Source organism: Oncorhynchus tshawytscha, linkage group LG22 (genome assembly GCF_018296145.1).
Source record: "Oncorhynchus tshawytscha isolate Ot180627B linkage group LG22, Otsh_v2.0, whole genome shotgun sequence".
Taxonomy (NCBI): Eukaryota; Metazoa; Chordata; class Actinopteri; order Salmoniformes; family Salmonidae; genus Oncorhynchus; species Oncorhynchus tshawytscha.
In genome coordinates this window covers 42,072,235-42,084,117 of record NC_056450.1, presented here as the reverse complement: position 1 = coordinate 42,084,117, position 11,883 = coordinate 42,072,235, and the positions used below count along the sequence as shown (strand labels likewise).

Genomic DNA, 11,883 nt, shown 5'->3' with positions numbered 1-11,883 from the left:
CTTTCCTTGACCTGTGATATGTGATTGTCTTACCTACCTTAGTTGAATGCACCAACAGTAGGTGGCTCTGGATAAGAGAGTCTGCTAAATGACTCACTACTGTAAGTGGCTCTGGATAAGAGAGTCTGCTAAATGACTCACTACTGTAAGTGGCTCTGGATAAGAGAGTCTGCTTAATGACTCACTACTGTAGTGGCTCTGGATCAGAGAGTCTGCTAAATGACTCACTACTGTAGTGACTCTGGATAAGAGAGTCTGTTAAATGACTCACTACTGTAAGTGTCTCTGGATCAGAGAGTCTGTTAAATGACTCACTACTGTAGTGGCTCTGGATCAGAGAGTCTGCTAAATGACTCACTACTGTAGTGACTCTGGATAAGAGAGTCTGTTAAATGACTCACTACTGTAAGTGTCTCTGGATCAGAGAGTCTGTTAAATGACTCACTACTGTAAGTGTCTCTGGATCAGAGAGTCTGTTAAATGACTCACTACTGTAAGTGTCTCTGGATCAGAGAGTCTGTTAAATGACTCACTACTGTAGTGTCTCTGGATCAGAGAGTCTGTTAAATGACTCACTACTGTAAGTGTCTCTGGATCAGAGAGTCTGTTAAATGACTCACTACTGTAAGTGTCTCTGGATCAGAGAGTCTGTTAAATGACTCACTACTGTAAGTGTCTCTGGATCAGAGAGTCTGTTAAATGACTCACTACTGTAGTGTCTCTGGATCAGAGAGTCTGTTAAATGACTCACTACTGTAGTGGCTCTGGATAAGAGAGTCTGTTAAATGACTCACTACTGTAGTGGATGTAATGAATACTTATGTATTCCATGTCTGTTTTCTTTCTTGTCAATTGTTTTCTTCATATCTTCATATTGAAGGTGAAGGAAAGATCTGCTTATTGCATATTTGATTTGATTGTATTCATAAATATACGTCTAACAATATAATGTATTTTTCAACAACTGAATGGTTATATACCTAATAAAATATCATACCTGTTATATTTGTTTATCGAATCTGTATCAAACGGATAGACACTTTGAGATGTTCATGCTTATTACTCTATCTATCTGATTCCCTCTATTCAGTATTTCTTTGGCATCGAGTTTTTTTTTTTAAAGGAACCGTTTATACGTTTAATTAAGCGCCCATAGGAAGTAATTGCTTGCGACACCAGTCGAACTGGTTTTAACTTCCGGTAACTATACTCTCCCTTTCCTGTCAGCCATTTGCGATCAACGGTGAGAGAGGAATTTTCTCCGTTGTACAAATAGGAAAATACTGTACTATTATCAACCATGGTTGTCGAATTTGTGAAATAATATTTCGCTAAACAGCTCCGCTAACGGTAGTACTTTGTTTGGTTTGAATGCTGATGTTATTTCGATACATTTTCTGGTGAAATACAGGCTGCCTGCTACCGCTGTTTTGCCACATGCCGTCAGCGTCGACGCAGATTTCACACGGCTTCGTAGCCACTAGGAAGCATCTCCATCAACTAGAGACGTAGTTTTCGGGGAAAAACGGGGTCTTATATATATATATATATATTTTTTTTTTTACTATAATACGCGCGGTGTTGCTTTTTCCTAACTCGTGCAAACTGTTAGTTATTTTCAGACTAGCAAATGTTAGCGAGCCATGTGTAGGGGTTGATGAAATGTCACTTATGTTATAAAATACTTTTTTAATTATTATTTTTTACCAAGACAAATTATTCTGAATCCTTCAGTGGCGTCTCTAACATATGCAAAAAGTCAGATTTAATATTTCCGATAATATCACTTACCGCTTTGTTACCGCTTTCTCACAGCAACTTTTTAGGATTTGACATGTTATAGTGGTCGATCTGTTTCCTATGTGTCGCAAAATTAACATTACGATCTGAATTCATGTAAAAGGAAGAAGAGTTTGCGCTCAGTGCTCCGTTGACATTTTCAGAGAGACGTTTGTTGAGAAATCTTCGAGAGAAAAAAAACATAAAAAACAAATTTTATTTGTCACATGCACATGGTTAGCAGATGTTAATGCGAGTGTAGCGAAATGCTTGTGCTTCTAGATACGACAATGCAGTAATATCTAACCTAACAATTACACAACAACTACCTTATACACACAAGTGTAAAGGAATGAATAAGAATATGTACATATAAATATATGGATGAGCGATGGCCGAACGGCATAGGCAAGATGCAGTAGATGGTATAGAGTACAGTATATGCATATGAGATGAATAATGTAGGGTATATAAACATATGAAGTAGCATTGTTTAAAGTGGCTTGTGATATATTTTTTACATCAATTCCCATTATTAAAGTGGCTGGAGTAGAGTCAGTGTCATTGACAGTGTGTTGGCAGCAGCCACTCAATGTTAGTGGTGGCTGTTTAACAGTCTGATGGCCTTGAGATAGAAGCAGTTTTTCAGTCTCTCGGTCCCAGCTTTGATGCACCTGTACTGACCTCGCCTTCTGGAGGATAGCGGGGTGAACAGGCAGTGGCTCGGGTGGTTGTTGTCCTTGATGATCTTTATGGCCTTCCTGTAACATCGGGTGGTGTAGATGTCCTGGAGGGCAGGTAGTTTGCCCCCGGTGATGCGTTGTGCAGACCTCACTACCCTCTGGAGAGCCTTACGGTTGAGGGCGGTGCAGTTGCCGTACCAGGCGGTGATACAGCCCGCCAGGATGCTCTCGATTGTGCATCTGTAAAACAGAGGAATTTCGTAATATAAAACGCTACAAAGATGACGAGTTAAACAGTGAGCCTGTCAATTAGCCTTCGTTCTCGCACAGCGTCCAGCCTAGCTGACCAATGCTATTTTTCCACCAAATAAACTCTGGATTCCATTCTTTGTCACGTTAATTTTGTCCTTCAAGGGTAGAAAGTCCATTTTTAAATGGATTATGATAAGAGACATGCAATTTGGACCATTGGTTTTCATAGATGAGTGTATTTGAAAATTGAAAATAAGAATTTGTTCTTAACTGACTTGCCTCGTTAAATAAAGGTAAAAAAATATATATCTGAGAGTCTAGCATGCTTAATGTTTTTATGAATCATTTTCCTCACAGATCGAGTTGACCGATCATCACCCAAAATCAGAATGCAGAACGACGCTGGTGAATTCGTGGACCTGTACGTCCCACGTAAATGGTGAGTACCCCTGTGTTATGGAAGCCTGTTAGCTAACGAGGAAAAACCCGCTGTTGATTTTCATTCAATTGGGCATAAATGAGCATTTGGAAAAGTTTCCTCTACAAGCCAGAATGCAGAATAAAATTATATATATATTTTTACCCCTTTTTCTCCCCAATTGGTAGTTACAGTCCCATCGCTGCAACTCCGGCGATGGGACAGGAACATCCCTGCAGGCCAAACCCTCCCCTAACCCGGACAAAGCTGGGCCAATTGTGCGCCGCCCCATGGGTCTCCCGGTTACGGCTTGGCTGTGACAGAGCCTGGACTCAAACCAGAATCTTTAGTGACACAGCTAGCGCTGCGATGCAGTACCTTAGACCGCTGCGCCACTCGGGGAGCCCGATTTAAAAAATAAATATATATATATTTTAATATACTTTTACAGTTGTCCGTGCTGTTGGTCCTTTTGGTGGTAGGAATTTAAGATTGTATATCCAAACGCAAATGTATTTATGCCCGATGTTACATCTCCTGACAACTAACCTGCTTGTTAGCCCTTTTGTGTTCTTTGTTCTTCCGAGTTTTAGACCAGGTAAAGCACCGTGTGACAACTTGATGTATTAAAGGGCCTTATTAAATACATTTGCTTAGAGTGTACTTTTTTTAGTGCTGAACAGTCTGCTCTCTGCAGTAGCTAACGCGTTAGAATGAATAATACCTTCCGGTTTGTGATTTGGTTTTGGTATCGCTAGCGAACTGTACAGCGGCGATGATGAAAACACCTCCTTTTTACTACCATTTTTACCTCGTCTTTCAGTTCTGCGAGCAACAGGATCATTGGAGCAAAGGACCACGCCTCCATCCAGATCAACATTGCTGAGGTAACATCACTGATTTTTAAAAATTTTATTTTACCTTTTATTTTTACTAGGCAAGTCAGTTAAGAACAAATTCTTATTTTCAATGATGGCCTAGGAACAGTGGGTTTAACTGCCTTGTTCAGGGGCAGAACGACAGATTTGTACCTCGTCAGCTCAGGGGTTTGAACTCGCAACCTTCCGGTTACTAGTCCAACGCTCTAACCACTAGGCTACCCTGCCGCCCCTTGATGACAAGACTCTTTCGAGGCTAACTCTTCTTAAACATTCCAAAAAATACGTTGCGTCTTACCGAACGCCCCCCTCCCCTTGGGCCGACAGGGAACAGTGTGCCAATTTGGGTCGCTGCCTGTACCGTCTTCATCTGCGTTAACCTAACGCTTACATACTACTGTAAGATCTCGTTGTACTGATTCCATTTCCTGTTGTGTTTTCTATTGCAGGTTGACAAGGTAACCGGTCGCTTCACCGGCCAGTTCAAGACCTACGCCATCTGTGGTGCCATCCGTAGAATGGTACGTTTCGTCTTTCTCTACAAGGCCATGGTTGTACATTTCTGCTAACGTTCAACTAAATTCCCAGCTAATTCCAGAAATCCTGGCTAGGGGATTTCTGGATTTTTTTCAGATTATTCCCTCTTGATTTCCAGAGTTCCCCTAACCAGGATTTCTGGAATACCTGGGAGATTGGGGGGAAAGTTAAGACACGACAGGAGAGAACAGCAAAATGATGGCATCAAAGAACTGAGATGGTTTGAGGCCCTGTTCTCTCCTGTAGTGTCTAGAAGAGAACTGAGATGGTTTGAGGCCCTGTCCTCTCCTGTAGTGTCTAGTAGAGAACTGAGATGGTTTGAGGTCCTGTCCTCTCAGGTACTGTCAGAGAACTGAGATGGTTTGAGGCCCTGTCCTCTCCTGTAGTGTCTAGTAGAGAACTGAGATGGTTTGAGGCCCTGTCCTCTCCTGTAGTGTCTAGTAGAGAACTGAGATGGTTTGAGGCCCTGTTCTCTCTCAGGAACTACTGTGTCTAGTGTAGAACTGAGATGGTTTGAGGCCCTGTTCTCTCCTGTAGTGTCTAGTGGAGAACTGAGATGGTTTGAGGCCCTGTCCTCTCAGTGCCTAGTAGAGAACTGAGATGGTTTGAGGCCCTGTCCTCTCCTGTAGTGCCTAGTAGAGAACTGAGATGGTTTGAGGCCCTGTCCTCTCCTGTAGTGCCTAGTGGAGAACTGAGATGGTTTGAGGCCCTGTCCTCTCAGGTGTGTCTAGTAGAGAACTGAGATGGTTTGAGGCCCTGTCCTCTCCTGTAGTGTCTAGTAGAGAACTGAGATGGTTTGAGGCCCTGTTCTCTCCTGTAGTGTCTAGTAGAGAACTGAGATGGTTTGAGGCCCTGTCCTCTCCTGTAGTGTCTAGAAGAGAACTGAGATGGTTTGAGGCCCTGTTCTCTCCTGTAGTGTCTAGTAGAGAACTGAGATGGTTTGAGGTCCTGTCCTCTCCTGTTGTGTCTAGTAGAGAACTGAGATGGTTTGAGGCCCTGTTCTCTCCTGTAGTGTCTAGTAGAGAACTGAGATGGTTTGAGGTCCTGTCCTCTCAGGTACTGTGTCAGAGAACTGAGATGGTTTGAGGTCCTGTCCTCTCCTGTTGTGTCTAGTAGAGAACTGAGATGGTTTGAGGCCCTGTTCTCTCCTGTAGTGTCTAGTAGAGAACTGAGATGGTTTGAGGCCCTGTTCTCTCCTGTATTGTCTAGTAGAGAACTGAGATGGTTTGAGGCCCTGTCGTTTCTTAAAAAGCAAGACTATAGGCAAACCTCAGACAATACTTCCACTGGCAACGACTGTATCTGTGATCGTAGCATCCAGGTTCATATGACTGAGACGTAGTCTTTGATTTTCTATGTTCTGATCACATCCCTGTTATGAGATGGGACATTGTAGTTTACTCCACAATTACTAACCTCAATGACAGTGAAAAGAAGCCTGTCCATAAAAACAGATTCCAGATATCCTGTTTGCAATAAGGCACTAAAGTTTTTTTTTTTTTTTTAATGCATTTAAACTACAACAAACGTGTCTCATAAATGAACTTCATGTCCTGGATACAGGGTCAGTGTTATGAGATGTGAGGCGTGTAAAATTAATCAGGGTTAGATTCTGGAGAGGAAGCCACTTGTAGACAACTGAAATGCATCATATGATATACCTTTTCTTCTTTGTGACAGTGCTATGAGAAGTGTGTGTGTGTGTATATTTATAGTAAACTGTCTTAACGGACCCTCCTGTCCCGTCCTGCAGGGCGAGGCTGACGACTCCCTCCTGAGGCTGGCTAAGACCGACAGCATCGTGTCAAAGTAAGTACTGGGTCTGGTTGCGTCCCAAGTGGCGTCCTTATGTAGTGCCCTTTTGACCCGAGTCATATGACCTAGTCTTCAACGCAGGAACGAGCCTCCCTTGATCTCAGAACATGGGTTACTGCAAAAGTACTTAACCCCTCAGTCGACTGGAAACGGCATTAGTCTTATATCAAAATCAAATTTATTTATAAAGCCCTTCGTACATCAGCTGATATCTCAAAGTGCTGTACAGAAACCCAGCCTAAAACCCCAAACAGCAAGCAATGCAGGTGTAGAAGCACGGTGGCTAGGATAAACGACCTAGAAAGGCCAAAACCTAGGAAGAAACCTAGAGAGGAACCAGGCTATGAGGGGTGGCCAGTCCTCTTCTGGCTGTGCTGGGTGGAGATTATAACAGAACATGGCCAAAATGTTCATAGATGACCAGCATGGTCGAATAATAATCACTGTGAACTGGTCAGGGTTCCATAGCCGCAGGCAGAGGAAGAGGGAATGAGTCCTTATTGGGGCGGCAGGGTAGCCTAGTGGTTAGAGTGTACAGGCGGCAGGTAGCCTAGTGGTTAGAGTGTTGGACTAGTAACCGAAAGGTTGCAAGTTCAAACCCCAGAGCTGACAAGGTACAAATCTGTCGTTCTGCCCCTGAACAGGCAGTTAAACCCACTGTTCCTAGGCCATCATTGAAAATAAGAATTTGTTCTTAACTGACTTGCCTGGTTAAATAAAGATAAAATTAAATTCATCCGTCTGCTCTGTTCAGTGAAAAAGTGGAAAGGGCTGTTGCTAATAGCAACAAATCATCTGTTTAAAAAAAATTAAAACAACCGTTATTTATTTGTTTACCTTTTCATTTAACTTGACAAGTCTATTAGGAACATTCTTATTTTCAATGACAGCCTACCAGGGAACAGTGGGTTAACTGCCTTGTTCAGGGGCAGAACATGATTGGATTAAAATCTTTCCACTGTTAAAACAGCCCAATCAGGGAGGATGGATGTTTCCTGTTCCTGACGATCCCAAAGTAAAAAAAAAAAAAAAATCACAAACACACTTGTTTTGTTCTAGTCAACTCTTCATCGGGTGTGATGCTAGGTTCCCCAGGATTTGTGGAAACTCTGTTCTGAAGTACACAAACGTAGATGATGTAGTTCTTCGTATTTATGGCCGTGGGTCTTCGCAATTGTGGCCGTAGGTCTTCGTATTTATGGCCGTGGGTCTTCGCAATTGTGGCCGTAGGTCTTCGTATTTATGGCCGTAGGTCTTCGCAATTGTGGCCGTAGGTCTTCGCAATTGTGGCCGTAGGTCTTCGCAATTGTGGCCGTAGGTCTTCGTATTTGTGGCCGTGGGTCGTCGTATTTGTGGCTGTGGGTCGTCGTATTTGTGGCCGTTATCAGTATCTTATTGGTGCCATAAATACCTAAACTAATATCGGTCTGAGTCTACAAATGTATATATTTTTTGAATCGTTCACTGATGTTGATCAACATCCTGTTGTCATTTTGTCTCTACTACAACAAATGTAGCCGTTGATGTGTTCTAATGAGTTCTCTCTCTTCCTTACAGGAACTTCTAGTCTGTGACATGCAGCTCTGGGATCTCTTTGTAAAATAAAAACCTGTCAAATGAATTTGTTTCAAGTGGCATCATTAATACTTTAGTTTTGAGACTGGGATGGACAACTCCAGTCCTCGTTTTTTTTTCTCCATCAGTAAAACAGCTGAGTAAACTAATTGCATTCCAAACTGAAGATCATGATTACTTGATAATTAATAGTCCGGTGTGTAAGTTGGGGAAGATTGTGACACCAATCAGGCCCTTCGAGGACTGGAGTTGTGCATCCTTCGTCTCCTTGATTTGTATTTGTTATGGATCCCCATTAGTTCCTGCCAAGGCAGCAGCTACTCTTCCTGGGGTTTATTATGGATCCCCATTAGTTCCTGCCAAGGCAGCAGCTACTCTTCCTGGGGTTTATTATGGATCCCCATTAGTTCCTGCCAAGGCAGCAGCTACTCTTCCTGGGGTTTATTATGGATCCCCATTAGTTCCTGCCAAGGCAGCAGCTACTCTTCCTGGGGTTTATTATGGATCCCCATTAGTTCCTGCCAAGGCAGCAGCTACTCTTCCTGGGGTTTATTATGGATCCCCATTAGTTCCTGCCAAGGCAGCAGCTACTCTTCCTGGGGTTTATTATGGATCCCCATTAGTTCCTGCCAAGGCAGCAGCTACTCTTCCTGGGGTTTATTATGGATCCCCATTAGTTCCTGCCAAGGCAGCAGCTACTCTTCCTGGGGTTTATTATGGATCCCCATTAGTTCCTGCCAAGACAGCAGCTACTCTTCCTGGGGTTTATTATGGATCCCCATTAGTTCCTGCCAAGGCAGCAGCTACTCTTCCTGGGGTTTATTATGGATCCCCATTAGTTCCTGCCAAGACAGCAGCTACTCTTCCTGGGGTTTATTATGGATCCCCATTAGTTCCTGCCAAGGCAGCAGCTACTCTTCCTGGGGTCCAGTAAAATTAACCTCTCTGGGATAGGCGGGACGCAAATGTCCCAGCTGGCCAATTGCCAGGGAAAATGCGAGTGCCAAATTAAATTAAAATACTATAAAAATCTCAACTTTCATTATATCACACGTGTAAGATACCAAATTAAAGCTACGCTCGTTGTGAATCCAGCCAACATGTCAGATTTCAAAAAGGCTCTTCGGCGAAAGCATAAGAAGCTATTATCTGATGATTGCACAACAGTAAACAAGAGAGAAAGCATATTTCAACCCTGCAGGTGCTACACAGGCTGCAGACTAAAGTGGTACATGTTCTGCTGAATATGTGAATGTGACCAATACATTTGATTTGTGTGCTATAAAATAGTATAAATATAAAATAAATATAAAATAGTATAAATATAAAATAAATATAAAATAGTATAAATATAAAATAAATATAAAATAGTATAAATATAAAATAGTATAAATATAAAATAAATATAAAATAGTATAAATATAAAATAAATATAAAATAAATATAAAATAGTATAAATATAAAATAGTATAAATATAAAATAGTATAAATATAAAATAAATATAAAATAGTATAAATATAAAATAAATATAAAATAGTATAAATATAAAATAAATATAAAATAGTATAAATATAAAATAAATATAAAATAGTATAAATATAAAATAAATATAAAATAGTATAAATATAAAATAAATATAAAATAGTATAAATATAAAATAAATATAAAATAGTATAAATATAAAATAAATATAAAATAGTATAAATATAAAATAGTATAAATATAAAATAGTATAAATATAAAATAAATATAAAATAGTATAAATATAAAATAAATATAAAATAGTATAAATATAAAATAAATATAAAATAGTTTGATTAAAAAGTTCACATGCTTTGCAAGAATAAAGATTTCGCTTAAATATTCCTGGCGTGTAATCGTTACCCCAAACGGTTGCAAAACATACAATTTTGCATCGATAATTGAGTGTTTCTATTGGACAGGTTCAGCAAACATGGAGGGATCTATCTGAATCTGTATAAAAGATCACGTTTTTAAAACGTGGCACTGACTCGCCCATGGATTGATGTTTCAACATTGTCTCAATGACGAGTTCAGCGTTCGGCTGGCCACGTGCGACATGCGCGGCAGTTACAACCCTAATTAGAGTTCCATTATTGTTATTTTTTTTATTAGATGTTAATTGTTTGATATGTTTTTAACAACATTATTTTTTTATTTTTTTAATATTGCAGAAAAACCAGTACATACAAGAAGTATACAAACAGACAATGATAACATGGGGGTACAACAAATTACAGATTATACAAAGACCTTAAATACACACTTATTGTTTTAACAGCTTTCTGATTAGAAGAATGTAGAATGGTCTTAATGTATTGCTAGAATTACTTATAGAAAACACGAGTGTTTTTATTTTATTAGTGAATTTACATTTATGAATATTGTTTTTCTGTATCCTTTTTATAGTTAAGGAAACCGAGCAGCACATTCTCGCATAAAAAATAAAATTAAAGTCATCAAGACAATTAACAATTATAAAACTGTTAATGTCTTTTCATAATTTATTTACATGTAGTCAATGCCAAAATAAATACTGAACTGTTTCTGGATGCTCAACACAAAAAATGTAAGTTCATGTCTTTTTTGAGTTTCTTTAGGAAATGATTCACAGGGTAATACTCATGAATCATTCAGAAAGAGACCTCTTTTGATCTTAACAATCAGGTGTTTGTGTGGTAATAACCAGACTTTTTCCCAGCAGATATTCTTGACAAATGAATTCCACTAAATTGTGACATAAGGAATGGATTCAATATTCCTTTGAAATAAAGCACGTACAGATCTGTTGTTCTGAGAGAGCGAGGAGATTTTCCCTGTTGGTGAGTCACCTGAATCAAACGAGGATTGATCAAGGTGAGGTCTGGTTCACCTCTAAATAACACGAGAGTTCCGGATGGAATAGCATCAAAGACTATGGCGACCTCTCTAGGTGTAACAGGGATATTGTAACAAGATTTTTTTTAAATCCTCATAATTGAGTAACAACCTTCTACATTAAAAAGTTGACTCGCCAGCAGGATATAATTATTAAACCAGTTCTTTAAAAAATATAGGAAAAAATATATATATATTAACCACCACGCTAAGAATACTTTTTGTAGGAATCTTTTCAATGTTATAGTTACTATGGTTACCAAGTAACTTAAAATTGAAGCCACCAAAACGGGAGAGAAGATATGAGAGATGATATTACAAATTGAAGTTGGATTCTTTCAGAAATGTTTAGCCCAATTTATCTTAAGTATTATTCAAAGTAGGAATTAAAATTTTAAAAATGTAGACCATATTCATATGCGTTCATAACGACAGATTTCCTAATATAAAGTGTACGATTTTTCCGGATAAAGTTGAAAAGTCAACTGCTTTACCTATTTTGTTGTGAAGATGTAGGGTACTGGGCCGCGCGCGCGTAGGGGACTGGGCCGCGCGCGCGTAGGGGACTGGGCCGCGCGCGCGTAGGGGACTGGGGCGCGCGCGCGTAGGGGACTGGGCCGCGCGCGCGTAGGGGACTGGAGATACCTTCTGCTTTAGAAAGCAGTACTCGACCTTTCAAGGATAAATCCCTTTGCAACCAATGGCTCAACTTCTTTTTTTGTTATTTTCAATGATAGGTATGAAATGTAATGAGCATCTTTCCTGTTGATCCTTAGACATGGTAATCCCAAGGTATGGTACTTTTTCCTTGACTGGTGTAGGAATCTGGTCAGCATCTTTCCTGTTGATCCTTAGACATGGTAATCCCAAGGTATGGTACTTTTTCCTTGACTGGTCTAAGAATCTGGTCATCATCTTTCAAAAAGAGGGTGGTGTCATCTGCAAGCTGACTGACGATAATATCTCTGTCAGCAATAGAGATCCCTTTTTATTACAACATCATGGTTATTAGAACGTCTAGAACGTCATGGTTATTAGAACATCTAG

The 11,883-nt window shown here is 40.0% G+C and overlaps 1 protein-coding gene across 1 annotated transcript; it reads left to right on the top strand.

Moving 5' to 3' along the window:
- The first annotated feature begins 1,138 nt into the window (after positions 1 to 1,138).
- LOC112238909 (40S ribosomal protein S21) lies at positions 1,139 to 7,983 on the top strand. The gene is made up of 6 exons (XM_024407438.2): positions 1,139 to 1,243; positions 3,072 to 3,153; positions 3,956 to 4,019; positions 4,460 to 4,531; positions 6,301 to 6,356; positions 7,920 to 7,983. Exons 2-6 carry the CDS (start codon positions 3,104 to 3,106, stop codon positions 7,927 to 7,929), a joined length of 252 nt encoding a protein of 83 aa, XP_024263206.1. The 5' UTR covers positions 1,139 to 1,243; positions 3,072 to 3,103; the 3' UTR covers positions 7,930 to 7,983.
- Positions 7,984 to 11,883: the final 3,900 nt, after the last annotated feature.

Coding starts and splice junctions, on each gene's coding strand:
- LOC112238909 (XM_024407438.2), top strand. CDS start 3,104: ATGCAGAACGACGCTGGTGAATTCGTGGACCTGTACGTCCCACGTAAA. Junction 3,154..3,955: donor CTGTACGTCCCACGTAAATG/GTGAGTACCCCT, acceptor CTCGTCTTTCAG/TTCTGCGAGCAACAGGATCA. Junction 4,532..6,300: donor GTGGTGCCATCCGTAGAATG/GTACGTTTCGTC, acceptor CCCGTCCTGCAG/GGCGAGGCTGACGACTCCCT.